At 28.8% G+C, this 15,681-nt stretch overlaps 1 protein-coding gene across 1 annotated transcript; it reads right to left on the reverse strand.

The window, feature by feature from the left end:
* Window positions 1–1,143: 1,143 nt before the first annotated feature.
* LOC126898462 (saccharopine dehydrogenase-like oxidoreductase) lies at window positions 1,144–15,513 on the reverse strand. The gene is made up of 10 exons (XM_050672500.1): window positions 15,248–15,513; window positions 11,531–11,791; window positions 10,113–10,306; window positions 9,704–9,833; window positions 7,379–7,443; window positions 7,169–7,302; window positions 6,020–6,263; window positions 5,281–5,439; window positions 1,454–1,542; window positions 1,144–1,393 (listed from the first exon to the last, which is right to left on the reverse strand). Exons 2-10 carry the CDS (start codon window positions 11,772–11,774, stop codon window positions 1,285–1,287), a joined length of 1,368 nt encoding a protein of 455 aa, XP_050528457.1. The 5' UTR covers window positions 11,775–11,791; window positions 15,248–15,513; the 3' UTR covers window positions 1,144–1,284.
* Window positions 15,514–15,681: the final 168 nt, after the last annotated feature.

The raw sequence follows: 15,681 nt of genomic DNA on the forward strand, positions 1-15,681 counted from the left end.
GAAATTTTGCTCCACAAAACAACTATATTGACTAACATTTCATAAACCCATGTTATTATCGATAACCAAAAAATAACTTTTTCTTATGATATTATACATTATTACATTGCTTGAAAATATTTACATGACTCAGTCAATGTGTGTGGGTGGAGAGGGGACACGTGCCCCTGTGCCCCCTCTAAATACGCCACTGCTTACGATTGTTTCGGGCTCCTCACAACACTTTTATTTATCTTAAAATCAGCATTAGCATTCTGAACAGATCTCGAGGATACTTGTTTTGAGCGCCGAGACTATTCAAGAAGTCGACTTGGGCCAGGCTTCTCATAGAAACCGCTTGGTAGACGATTATTGAAAGCCCATACGAAGGAATATTCTCCAAAGTTCAAAAGCTTGTGAACTTAGGAATATAGACATTAAAGACCCAGAAGTTCTTACTAAAATACTAATGTCCCTCCAATTAGCTTTAAATTCAACTAAATCTTTTTTTAATTATCTCAAAATATTTTCGTTTTGTTGGGGTCTAAGGTCAGACAAAAAGTGTGGAAGAGCAGCTGATACAATCGCATATATGTGTTCAAATAGCATAACATCATTGTACCGCCGACTAGACTTATAACATTGACACACGTATTACTACAGGAGGGCAGACTGTACACATTAACACTCGGTATTCACGGCCACTGTGTTATTAATACGAATGTCCCAATCTTCAGTTGACTTTTTATCATCATCGACACTATTACTTTTATTGTTTTACACTTTAGCTTAAATGAGCTAGCTACCAAGATAGTGTGTGCGTGTCATCGTTAGTTTCCTGTTGGATTATATATACATATATTTGTAGTGCGATCATTAGTAGTTCCTTTATATATACAAATTAAATAGGAAACCTCAGTACCAAAGATATAGCCTAGCCAGCTAAGCCCTGTCGATTCCTTAGAATCACTGTTGACGGGCATTTAGGCTCAACTCCTAAATAGCGACGGAACATAATTAAGAAAACGACTGGTCTAAGACAACTTAAGACCTATTATTTCAGAAGTTATTAAAATGTTTAAATATAGAGTGGAGAAAAGGATATTCATAAGAATAAAAATATTCATGAACAATATTTCAAACTTGAATAAAAAACACGGTTGGTCATCTTGTAAAATAAACATTTTTCGTATTTAAAAATATGACATTTATAAAATAAAAAATACTTAACTTCAAAAAATTATAATACAATTATTAATTTTGACAATTAGTCTTTCTCATAAAATAAATTTGTGTTGTTTTTTGTCAATAATTTACAGTATCTGATATTAACTCAAATTTGGCAGCCTCATGTTCAACTAATCGATTTAAAAAATTGGTTTTTCTAAACGCAGAAGCTGGTGTCAAAACTCCACTAAAAAATAATAATTAGTTCAATGTGATGCAATTAAAATATTTTATATTAATTTATTACCCTTTTGGAATGTTGTCTTTTAGTAGAGTTACAGCGCCTAGAACTACTGATTTACTAGTAAAACCGTAGCCTGGGCTATTAGCACTAACCTAAAATAAATAAATTATAAATTGATAATCGACAAATTATACCAACAATTACATACTTAGATAATAACTCCCAGTTAGGGTTAAGAAACATTAAAATCCCTTTTGGTGTATTAAGTTTTAGCTTTGATATGAAACTGAGAAAAAGTTTTTTATATTTGCTCGTGAAAATTCGTAGTTTTCACTAAACCGATTTTAATTTAGTTAAACCTATCAGTACCGAAAATAAAAAAAAAAACTTATTGTAGAAATTTAAAAAAAAAATAACTTATAATTAAGCTATTGTAAAAAATAGCATTTTCACAACTTGTTTCTGCATTTTAAAATTGATGAAATTTTTTTTTTTTAATCACTGATCCAAATTAGATATTAATAGAATATATTAGAGACAATATTCTTTCTTTAGACATGACTTTTGTGATAATCCGACGAGAACTAGAGATGTGTCGTTCGCGAACGAACGGATCGCATTGAACGGGTCAAAATAGTCAACGAAATGATTCAGATCGCCGAACCGTAGTGATCCGGATCCCCCAAAAACTAATTTTTTTCCGTATAAATCACACTGAACCGATTTGATCGCTTACCAAATATCAATGATAACATGATAACATATTCATATGTCATTTGTTTATACGACACATCCCTAATCCGAATCGCGAATCATACATGCGATTCACGAATCGAGAACCGCAAAAGAATCAAAACTATACTGAATGTTCCATTCAATTGACTCAAAATATCTTTTAGATCGCGAACGAGTCTTTGAACCGGATCTTCTAGTTGACCTGATTCGAATGAGTCGGATCACTTAGGTGAACCATAATTCCCATCTCTAACGAGAACCCATGTACAAAAAAGTTTAAAAAGGTCTGACAACTTCTAATCTATATCAAATTAAAGGATTTTACAAAAAATTATTATTATTTTTTTAATTTGTAAATAGCCATTTTATAAATACTTTTTAAAGAAAAACTTTGATACCAAAAACTTTTACTTTAATTTAGTCGTTACGTTGGAATTTTACATTTTAACGTTTGCAAAAATTTTGAATTTTTTACAATTTGTCTATAACAAACGTTAGCTTACGTCATGTAAAGTAAACACTATCTTGTTATGTTATTTACTGGTGACATTATACGATTTCTTTTCCATTAAGATTTAGTTCCCTTATAAAAAAAAATAAGAAAATTTTAATTAAAATTAAGTATTAAGAATCTTATATTTATTATGGGCTATACAAAAATTGTGTATTTTTCTCTTTCTCCTGAATATTTTCAAAAAATTGAAATACACTATCATACCAATGAGACAACAATTTATCATAATTAATAATAACTTATTAAATAATTTTCAACGTAATTTATAAAAAAATACTTTTTTTTTATCATATTTAAAAATTTAATTAAAAAAAAACCTGAGAAACAGTAGAGATAGACACAAAATAAAAAACTTAGTACAGTGGTCGCTGCATTTTTGGACAAGTAGAAATGATATCTAACAGTGATTAACGTAACTGTCATTATTAAAGGGTTTTATGAGACTCTGTTAAATTTTTTGTTGAATACAGTGCATTATAATGTATCATTATTATCAAGCTAATTACACAACCAACTTAAAAATTAGCATTGTGAGCATTACAACCAAAGTGATACTCAATATCAATTACTTAAGGAAATTTGGTTAGAATTTTGGCATCAGTGATCATTTTCTTAGTAGTTCAATCGTCATAACGGTTTTAATTTTTCAATAATAAGTTTAAAGGAAATTAATTCACTTGAAAAGTTTGATACTGGTGACACGGTCCCACATCTCTTCGTGATTCACAGAACCCAGCGACCTGCGCCACTTATGTCAGCCGTGGCCCTACTACGTGTATATGATAGTTTCACTAACCAACACCGCGGTCATATGCCACGGTACAAAATCCACCAAGTGTCGCACCGCAGACTACACCCAGAGAAATACCTCGATCTATATAATAAATTCATTGTTCAATTTGATAAATATATCATTACTATTGAATCTATGATATATTTATCAATATGATAATTTTTTTTCTTGTCTTGAACAATAATTATTCATAAGAATAATTATTTTGTTCGTATTAATAAAACATTATCATAAACCCTTGATAAAATTTCTCTATCAAAATTGATTGAGGTTTTTCTTTGGGTGTACGACCTGTCGGAAATATACGTAGACGTCTCTTCGTGACACCGTTCAATAGTGACATTTGTTTATAGACACAAATCGATCTGCAGTTTTTCCGTCAACCAAACAGCTTCCATCGTTTTGATCGAGTTTTTAAATCGTTCTCTCGTGTTTAGTGACACATATTTTGCAACATTGTTACATTTTTTTTCCATTTGTTATCAAACAATAAACGACTAAACGCCACGTTAAACTCTAAACCCTGTGTCGCCTACATTATGTTTATCAGACAATACCTCATCCACATCATCAACCCTTGATAAAATTTCTCTTTCAATTTTGATTGAGGTTTTTCTTTGGGTGTTGGCGGCCAATTACTCGTAGTAAAATAATCGCCATCAGGGTGTTTTTAATTGTAATACAATTCAAAAACTTAAATTTATTATAGGATTATCAGATACCCCGAATTATTAAAAAAAAAAAATGTTTTACATGCATAGGTGATTTTCATAAAATGCATATCAAAAGTAAGTTTATTTTTCCTAGTATACTCTATTAAAATTTCATTATGATCAGAATAATTTAAATAAGAAAGTCCGGATTTTTAATTAAAAATTATTACAGTTTTAAAATGCAGAAACAAATTATGATTTTTACAGTTTTCGACTGCCGATGAATTTGAGATATTTCTCTATAAATCATTAAAATTCAGGATTTTCTTCAAAAAACGGCGTTGGTGTTTAAACATAATATTTTCAATTTGATTATATTCGGGATGATTGACGTATAGATCATCAAAATCTGAGCTATGCCAGCTGAGAATTTTTATAGACAAACATAAAAAAATTCACTTTAATGTAAAACCAATACCTTTTCAGCTTCACATCGAGGCAAATAATGGTACGTAATAAAAAAATATACATTAATTAGTCATTAAATGAATAAATAAACTTGAATTATTGTAAAATATAAATATCTCCATTAATTTAAAAGTTTAACTTGACTTTAACTTAAACTCGTTTATGCTTTCGATATTTAGTTTTTTCGTTTAAATGACAATAAAAAGAATAATTACATACCAATATTTGTAATAAAATTCATCAACTTACCATACTACATTATATACATATTTAATTATATTTATGACGTTTTTTGAATCAAAATAGTTTGTGATAATTTTTGCTATTATTAATTAAATTATTGACAAATTTGCAATATTCCCCAACTGCGAAGTTTAATGTGAACCTCATCATCATCATTAATTAAAATTTTTTAGGTTCAAAACCTAAGAATTTTTTTTACTTATTAACGTCCTGAATATTATCCACGAACTATTTTTTATAAATAACTTGAACTTTTTTAGCTTGCTTAATTAGTATTTTAGGAAAATATGACCATTTCAACCTACCCTAGTATATCCAATTATAAAAAAGTTACATTGTACTCAACTGATTGACTGAACAAATTTAACAACCCCTCACAAAATACAATATTTTATTAATCAAGCGATGAGCAAAAAGAAACCCAGAATTGATGGTACTTAATGATTTATACATTTAATAGTGAATAATATTTAAAATGAATTACTTTAACTTTGGTTATTCTCGAAGCATCATTTTCATTTATTAACGTATCACCTGAAGTTGTTCCTCGACCAATAATTGTCAATGACATTCGCGAATCTTCATTAAATAATTCGTCTGGACCTTTTTGACTAGCAATTCCCAATGTAAATATTCTTGGAAACTAAAAATGTTTAAATTGTATTATCAAATGAAATTACGATTTTAAAGTGTTGTGATTTCATGACTAATAATCTAAATTATATAGGTTCCTAACAATGCGTTGGATAGAATTTACAAAAATTTTGCAATTCGAGATTTTTTTCTATATTTCTATGAGAACACTAATAGAATATACATTTAATTATTCTAATTCTCCTCTACGGCATGTATCAAATCTTAGTGTAAGTTCAAGTATCACAAAGGACAATATTGTTGTTTTTATTTATTTTTTCGATAAGAGAGTAAGGGTTTGAATACACTTTGTAAATAATTATAACAGAAAAATTTTCATTTATTAGAATTAGATGAATATTTATACAGTGATAAATAGTCTTATCGTAAGAGCTCTAACCATAATTATCGCATTAAGAAATATATTATTATATTGGTAAATGTAATAAAACTTTAAAATGGACAAATTTTTTTTACAAAAAAGTAAGCTTTACGTTATTAATTATGAATGGTTAAAGATTTAGAGTATTTGAATCTTCAACGTAAATTTTTTTTTCATAAAACTGAATTTTTTTCTCTTAATTGCTTACCCGAGTAAAAATGTTTATCATCGAGGTTATTTTTACCATTAATGACAATAAAACATATACAAATAAACCAAAAATTGCTATAATTAATAGATTCATAACCCAGTAGCATCTCGCATGACAATTGACATTCCGTTTTTCCACCATTTTGGCGTGATGTAATGATCTAGTAATAACACTTTGATCTGGCTCTGGAAAAGGTACACACCATTCTAAGGCGCCATCAATATTCTGTTTGTGCAATATTCTACAATAAAACAACTTTTATAATAAATAATTATATATATCATTCAAGAAAAAAGGAAACAAAGACAATTATTTACTTATATTATACTTAAAAATAAATTAGTTAGTTTTCTATTACAAGTTTTGGATCAAATAGTGTAATCCTGAGATTAATTATCTTTAAATAATCAAAAAAATTAATTTAAAAATATTATGATACTTGTATATTTTTTAATTAAAAAAATCTATACAGATTTTAGAAAAAACACAGCACAGATGGAGCGTGGAATAGTTGGGATAAGTATAAAACATACTTCATAGTGGTTAAAATAAAATCATAAAAAACTGTTTCGATGCAAAACTATAGAAAATGTTTACTTTAGACCTATTATTTCAGAAGTTATTACCATTTTTAAATATAGAGTGGAGGAAGAGTATACATAAGAATAAAAATATATTCACAGTTTCTTAAAAATTCCAGGTATAATCTTACTATAGTAATTTATGAATTTATATAGTACAGAATGTCTTGTATTGTAGAAATGATGTAAGTTCAGAGTTTTCAAACGCATTCTCTTAGGTCAAAATATGGTCATTTTAAATTTTTTTTGTATTATCTCGGTTATCTCAATGAATAATTTTTTTAATTCATTTCATAATCAATGGAAAACATTTATGGTAACTTAAAAACAGTTTTTTTTACTAATTTTATAATTTGTACTTACGTCTTTTCTAGGTGATCAACTACTAAAAAAGTTAATTTAATTAAATTATTAAAAATTTTTATTTTTTCATTAATAAATTTAATTTGTTACACTGAATTTATCTCTTTATTTTAAAACTTACTTAGTAACATTAGNATTTTTATTTTTTCATTAATAAATCTAATTTGTTACACTGAATTTATCTCTTTATTTTAAAACTTACTTAGTAACATTAGGTATTGGTCGTGTATTTATGCCCATTGATTCATCTAATAACTTTCTTACTTGCAGTCGTTCTTTTTTTGTCGCTAAATGTAATAATGCACTTGTGTAAGTGTTATCATGAAGTATTGCACTCTATAAAAAAGAAAATTAAGAAAACCATTTATTATACTTAAGGGTTACGTATTAATAAGAGTTCAATTATACTCACAGTTCGAAAAATACTACATGATTTACGATACAGTTTCATATAAACGTCAATAGTTTGCAAATTTCCTAAAAATAATTCAAATTTAGAAAATCTTTTACAAGTTGAAACTTAAGGCTTCATCAAATAGGTGTTTTCATTAAAGTGCAAATTATTATTTTTTCGAATAACTATTGAGTTTTTGTCAAAATTTAGAATAAACTTTACTATGTGATTTTTCACAAAATCTTAATCTACTATGTTGCGGACGGACAGCTTGACACTTTAAGATAAATATTTAAAATAATTTTTTTTAGTATGCTACAAGAAACTAAAATATTTTATTAAAAACGATTGCTATGCGTGTGATATAATAATTTATTATATTAATATATTATAATATAGTAACGGTCGATTCGGTTTGTTTATTTTGAACAATAATAATTTATTATCGGTAAAGGCCAAAATTAACTATGCCTGAAGAGAACCGTAAGAGTGGAGCTACACGATTGAGCATAGGGAGAGGTCAATTAAATTATTAAAAACGCGTCAAATGCTATTGTAGGGAACACGGCAGCAACGACACCTACACAAGTAGCGGCGTTTGTCTGCTATAAGATTAGCCCCGTTAGACACCCCAACGTTTCATGGCCACTATAAGCAATGGACAACATTTCACGATATTTTTTCTTCATTAATTCATACTAATGGCCAATTGTCAGCCATACAAAATTTTTTTATTTGAAAGTTGATCAAAAATACGATGCTTAACAGGCTATTAATTGTTTGGAAATACGGCGGCGTGGCGGACATTAATCGAAAGATACAACGATAAAAGAAGTCTAATACAATGTAAAGGCGTTATTTGACTTAGAGACATCAACGGTAAAAGTTCGAGCGTTTACAGACACATACAAGCATTAAAGGCGCTTGGGGTCCTAGAGCCGTGGAGTCCTATTTTAAAGTACTTAGTGACCACCACGTTATATAGAAGCTGTCTCTGAGCATGGGAAACGGAATCGACCCAAGACGAAATTCCTTTTGGAATTCCCTTTACGGCCAACGACGATTCCGACCCATCACTAAAAAAGTTGACGGAATGTGAATTCAGAAGATGCGTGTCAATCATTAGTTAATAACTTTTATATGGACGATTGGTTAGGGGGGCACAATGAAACGGACAGAGGCAATTACAACAAGAGACAATATTATTCCAGTCGTGAAAGGTGCCGGTCTACATTTACGTTGGTCGTCAAACTACAGTAATTTGATAAGTAATTTATTACCTACCGAATACAATACAAATAGCGACACTCCGCGTGTTATCGATAACAACATGTGATCTTTACTTTTAGTAATAAGAGATTACGCCCGAACAATAAAAAAATAGTATTTTCTCGCTAGGGTTCAACAGTCGGTCAACTGTTGGTAGTACGCTGGACCTATATAATTTACATCCCACTAGAAAGGCTGTTAACCGAAACCAATAAGATTTAAGGTCGATTCACACTATACGGAACGTCAACGTCATGTCAAAATATTTAACTACGTATTTATGTGATGTTGACGTTACGTAACGTGGCCGGTGTATGTGACAATACGATGATATAATTACATGGTTAAGTATTTTGACGTTCCGTATAGTGTGAATCGACCTATAAACAGTCAACTAACAACGATAACAAATGTTTATTCCTATTTAAATATTACGAGTAACTTTAATTGGATCTCGAGATAACTAAAATAAGCGTGTAATCGGTTCTGCTTATACCCACACGCCACATACTCATAGTCAGGTTATAAGGGCGATTGTGCTGATCAGGCTATAATGTAGTCATGAAAAATTCTCAGTGAGAGCTGAGAATTTTTAGGGACAGACTCAAAATAAATAAAACGCAGCACAGCAGCTATTTTGAATTTCTCTGGCGGGGAGGAAAAGGATCAGGATTTAAACTATAACAGTTTAAAGTAAAACCGAGTCTAAGTAAAAATTGTAATTTGTTTGGGGATTTACTTGGAACGAGGAAAATGTATTCAATTTTTGTAATGTCTTCAACTAGATAAGATTTGTGATCTTATGACGTATCGTTGAAAAAAATTGGTTCAGTGAGAGCTGAGAAAAAGTAGTGACAGTTATAAAAAATAATAATATAAACACATCATGATAAAATTAACGACCTCCTTAGCTTCGAATCGTAGCTAAAATTCAAGTAAGAATATCATTTTAATAACATAATGTAATTATCAATATTGTATGGCAGGAGGGGTCGATCGTATTTGCAATAAAAAGGAACGCACTTAAAATAAACTAATATTTTTAGGCATGTTAAAATAAATCATATTAATTACCGTTAAATTTTTGAAACAAATATTCTACGCCAAGGTCAGCAGGAACACTCTCTAATCCTAAGGCATTTACAATTACTGATCCACTTTTTTCAGCTTCGTTATTATAATTATATACCATTTTATCCATAAACTATTATAGGTAAAAATACTATTATTATTAAAACAATATTACTATTCGATACTAATTCATTTATATTAATAGCTCCAGACCTTGGAGTCTTTGAAAATTGTATAAAAATATCAGCCTTTTCTATAAAAACTTTATAAAATGAATTATTATTAGACTATATCAATTTATAATCTGAAAACGTAGAAATAGAGACGTAAGAGGTATTTCCGACAAAATATCACAATAGTTTTTTTTTTGTTTTTATTCAATTTACTATGACGAATAGAAAATTTAACTTACCAAAGACTCGGCAGTTACATCAACATAATGTGTTCCTTTCAACACACATGATTTAACTACAATTTCACCATACATATAATATGGTCCAACACAATTTATGACTACGGAAGTGGATGCTGTCATTAATTGAACACTTTCGGGGGTTTCTACATCTACATCAATTATGTCAATATTTTTATCACCACTGTAACCATCTGGAATAATACATTTTTTTTAATAAGCAGGCTCAATAAAAATTATTAAGCAAATTAAAATTTTAACCTTTATATTAGCGGGATTTGGCATAGTTAAAATCAGCGTAAATTAAAAAATAACTGTAATAAAAACTATTATCTTAAAATACATAGACGAGAATCCGTATGAAGATAGTTTCGATAAGTTTTTTGAAAAGTCGGTTTTCAAAATTATAAGTGATAATACTACATTTTACAGAATGGACGCTGATAAAAATGTATAGCCAATATAGAAAGGTGATTGAATCGCATTCCTGCATCAAAATAGATACAGGTAATATCAGCGTGAACATTTAAATTATATTAACTGATTATAAAATTTAACAATAATTAAAATATGATTTTTAATAAATTTATATGTTTTTTAACATTTAAAGGTCTTTTTTAGCACATGTTTGAGTAATATATTTGTGGAATGATTTTAAATTTATATAATAATAAATATATTTTAATTTGTCATAACTACAGTAAAAAACATTACCGACATCAAAATAGGTACCAATTATTTTTTACATTGAGGGTATTGCTAAAATTGGGTAATGCATGACACAGTACCGTGTTTCACTTAGCCGCACATCACGTTATCAATCTAAATGAAAGTATATTGGGGTCTGAATCAAAAGTGAACAGTGGCCTAATAGTAAGGTTTGTCTCTACGAAGCTCTAAGTCACAAGTTCTAATTCCATACCGAGTCCTTTTTTTCACACGAATTCGGTTACACTTTCTATGACCGGCCGTCAATACCCGGCAGCCGTATTACGCAGGATGAGTTTTTTTTATACAAAACAAAATTAATATTTATACGAGGTGTCTTCAGAAAATAACGGGAATTTTTAAATTCGCGGATTTGGAGAGTCTGATTATCAAACAAATTTTTCATAATATTGGTACACATGTCCCTGAAGTATGATACAATTTTCAGCTGAATTTATTTTCTACTTTGACAGTGGCAGCCGCTAAGATTAGACATGTTTTTATGAGCTCGGTAATTTTCGTTTGTTAAAAAAAACGGATCAAAATATTTGTATTAAACTTTGCGTGAAAAATTAAATAAAGTGTAATATACTGTAATCTTTTCAAATTAAAGTTTATTACATAAGCTTTATTTTAGGATGCATAGAAAAGTTTCAGTATTTCCAGAACTTTTTCAAAACTTATGTTAAAATGTATTATTTATGACTAACCTACATCATTGTACATATCATCTAAAACTTTTTGAAGTTTTTTCTTATTTCGACCAGCTACAGCCCATGTAAATAAATATTTCTGGCTCATTGGCCCCATTTCTTTTAATACATGTTTTCCTGTATAACCAGATGCTCCCAGTAAAACTATATCATACTGTCTCTTTCCAGCAGTTATACTTTTAGAACTCTGACTGGATTCATTTGGAAATGATCCTTTAGTTGAGTCTTGAAGCTCGTCCATTATTTATACACAAAAATCTACAGAATAATAAACGTAAATTACAAGGAACAAACATCATTTTTAAAAAATGTTAAAAAAATTTTCGGTTACATTTCAATATTACTATAGACAACTTTATATACACAGAGTGATCTAAATTTGGTAAGACACTCATATTCTAAGAATTTATTATGAATTTTTTTTAAAGAGTTAAATATTAGGTCCAAAAAACACTACAACAATATGTAGTTAAATACTTTTATTTTAATATCTTCAGAAATAAACAATACATTTTTAACTACAACTTTCTTAAATAAAAATCTCTATTTTTGACTTGATAATAAAATAGAAAAAAATTACAAACAATATTGTTCTTATAGTTTAAAGATAGTAATAATAATAATTTTAATATTGTTATTTTGCAAGTTTTACGTACTAGCTATTTTACACTCCAAATATTTTGTTTAAATTGCGCCTACGGACTAGTCTAAATATTGATGCAAATTAAGGTTATTTTAATCTAAATAGTATTAGATTAAATTTTAATCTATTAATAGTATATTACTACAAAAGATCATACATGCTTATTTTTACGTGTAAACTTTTTAATAATTATTTTTAATTAATATCATAGCACACATTGGGAGAGGCTTAGAATGGAGTCAATTTTAAAATTATACCCATCTTTTGAAATTTCAACATAATAACTAATATAATTATATAAAAATATTAGAAACTGGGGATTTAGAAATAATATAAAAATTGTATTAAAATTGCTCCTATCAAAATTTGTTTAATATATTATAAGTTTTTCTTAGTCCTCTTTTAAATCTGAAAAGATACTACTTTTTAAAGTATCGTCACTTGACGAGAAAAACTACTTGTAAAAAATTTAAATTAGATATTTTGATATCCATAAATTAAAAAAATGCTTTATCTAGTAATAGATATTTAATTTTTTGCGCATAGACAGTTTTTCACGCTAAGAGTCAATACTATACAGTGAGGCTAAATGAATCTTAAATAAATTTAACAATTCGGTTACACCATGTAAAGAGTAATTGTCTTAAGGTTGATTACTAAATTCACCCAAAATAATAACTTTGAAAAAAAAAAAAGTATTTTGTTTAGTTTTATTTTTTCAACTTTAAATTACTATAACTTTTCGAAAAATGTATGGATCAATACAATTAATTTTTCATTAATACTTTATGTTTACTTTTTTATTTGATATACATTTTTTGAAAATCTAACTTTTGACTACAGGGGGATTATTCAAAATAACAATTTTTACACACAAGTTATACTTTATTTAAAATTTATTGGGTATAAAGGTTGATGTTTGTTTACCGAGATATTCCTCAGAAGCGTAGTATTCAGAAATCATTTTAAGAGAGGTATTTAATTTTTTTCTTAATTTGGTAAACATACTAAAGAAAATTTTTTGCTAAAAATCAGTGATGATAAAAAAAAACCCAGCACAGGGGGATCGCGGCACAGTGGTGACGTGGCATAGTTGGATCAAGTGTAATGATATCTGAGTGATTAAAATCACTATAAAAAAAATCGCTTCGATGCAAATCTTTAGATAGTGTTTAATTTTTAAAAATTGGTGGATTATTTCTAAAGCTACATGATCTGCTATTTCCTTATTTATATCCTGATTAACATAAAGTATGTCGAATGAAAAAGAGATATAAATATTATTTCTCATAAAAAAATTGTGTTGATCTGTACACTTTAATAAGTTATAGCATTATAAAGTTAAAAATGTAAAAAATAAAATCGATAATTTTCACACAAAAATAGCATTCGGTAGCCATTTTCATCACGGAGACAAGTTCAGAGGTCAAATTTTTTTTTCCATAATAAAGTACATTACATTAGCATTAATTTAAGATATATATAAGTGTCAGATCTTCCGGAACACTTTCAAAAGTTAAGTTGAAAAAGTTGCCATTTTAAATCCCCCCCTGTAGAAAGGTAAAGGGTTAAATTTATAAAAAAAATATAGCAAATGATAGGTAAAGATATCAAGTATCTATATAAAAAAAAATTATATTGATGTTGATTTTTAAAAAAGTTATAGCAGTTTTTAGTAAAAAAAATTGAACAAATTTCGAAAATTAGCGATTTTTAAATTTGTAATTTTTTTCGAGGTTTTCCCCTTTTATGGGGAACGAGGGAAATTTTTTCAATTTTTGAGGGTAATGTCTTCGACTAAATACAATTTGTGATCTTTTGACGTATCGTTAAAAGAAATCGGTTCAGTGAGAGCTAAATAAAGTAATTTATAAATTTTACTCTTAATAATATATGTTATTAGCTTCGATGCGAAGCTGAGAATGTTCTCAGCTTAACTAATTATAAATTATTGCTAACTGCAATTATTAAGTTTAATTCAAAAGAATTATTAAATCGCATCTTGCGGTATTAATAAACTTTCCGCACTCTAAAATAATACTCTAGTAATAGCTCTAACTCCAAGTGTACATGGCGTTCGTGTTCAAACTCGTCGCTGGAGGCGATAAGCACGTCGTCAATGTAGGCAAATGGGTAATCCAAGTTAAGCAACATTTAATTGATCATTCCTTGAAAAGTCTCGCAAACCGAATCACGTAACTGGAAATTTAAAAAACCTAACGGGTCTAACTTAGCATAAATTATTCGATCGGCTAGATAGGTGGTGAAGTCGTGCAAGTCTAGAAACGGGTAGCGGGCGGCACGAGTAATCGCGTTCAACTGACGATAATTGTCGCATGGTTGAGTTGAACAATCTTTTTTGGCGACGAGTTACAATGAACTTTCCTATGGACTGGTTGACGGGCGGCATAAGCCGTTTGGGTGGTTGGGTTCTAGATGGGCATACAACGGCAGTCCCGTCGTATGAATCCCATGCAATACGTTGTTTGAAAAACGTAGGTACAAGCTAGTTTGGCCGCCCTAAAGTAATGCTTAACGACAGTTCCACAATAATGCCGAGTGTGGAAAAAAAAATAAAAAAGATCGAGTCGTGCGAGACTTGAGGATAATAACAAAGTAGTGCATCGAATTTGCGTAAGCATGATAGGCTTAACACTGGCGCGTTGATGTTTTTAACATAATTTATTTTGATCCAGCTGTGATCTTATCAATGAAAAAATGAATTCATGTAATTTATTAACTGATAAACTAAAATAATCACATTTATAAAAATAAGAAAAATTTAGGTTGTTTAATTAATAAATTAGATAAAATACTCTATGATAATAGGCACTATAGAAACAACAATAATAAATACAAAAAAATTCAATTTTGCAATAAACTATTAATATTAACTAAAAAACTAAAAGACAATAGTAACTAAATCTTTATTTTATAGGTAAATTATTAATATAAAAATGACTAGATAACCATTGAATAAAAAAAAACTACTACATTGAGACTGTTTGTCTTTGTAAATATTATTTAAAATAAATAACTCAATTAAACTACATAATATAAATTTAACTCACAGTTTTACCAGTGGAGAAAAGAAATTGGCCAACTATTCCCCGATAGCTGAAAAACACTCGACTATAAACAATACAATGATATAAATTACAGAAAAAATGTCAATTGAGTGACTGAATTAGTTACATTAAATGCTAATTATGTGACTTCACTGAACGTCTACAAAAATTGTGCTCTGAATAATTACATATTTGATTACACAATAGTAATTATATGAACGGCAAGTCTCGATAACGAACAACACAAATTTCACTGAACCGGTTTAGAACGATTCACCGGGCTAACAGTGTGACCTTGTCGTCCATATGGTACACAACGCCATCTCTGGAGCGTTGTATGCAGAAATTGTTTTTACTTGATCGACTTCTTAAAAGAATCTAATACTAGTGATGGGCATAATCGAATGATTAGTAATCGAGACATTTTCATAGTCGAG

The sequence above is a fragment of the Daktulosphaira vitifoliae genome, unplaced genomic scaffold, assembly GCF_025091365.1.
Source record: "Daktulosphaira vitifoliae isolate Bord-2020 unplaced genomic scaffold, ASM2509136v1 Scaffold_1, whole genome shotgun sequence".
Taxonomy (NCBI): domain Eukaryota; kingdom Metazoa; phylum Arthropoda; class Insecta; order Hemiptera; family Phylloxeridae; genus Daktulosphaira; species Daktulosphaira vitifoliae.

Coding starts and splice junctions, on each gene's coding strand:
- LOC126898462 (XM_050672500.1), bottom strand. CDS start 11,774: ATGGACGAGCTTCAAGACTCAACTAAAGGATCATTTCCAAATGAATCC. Junction 1,543..5,280: donor CGAGAATAACCAAAGTTAAA/GTAATTCATTTT, acceptor TATTTATTTTAG/GTTAGTGCTAATAGCCCAGG. Junction 1,394..1,453: donor AAAGACAACATTCCAAAAGG/GTAATAAATTAA, acceptor ATTATTTTTTAG/TGGAGTTTTGACACCAGCTT.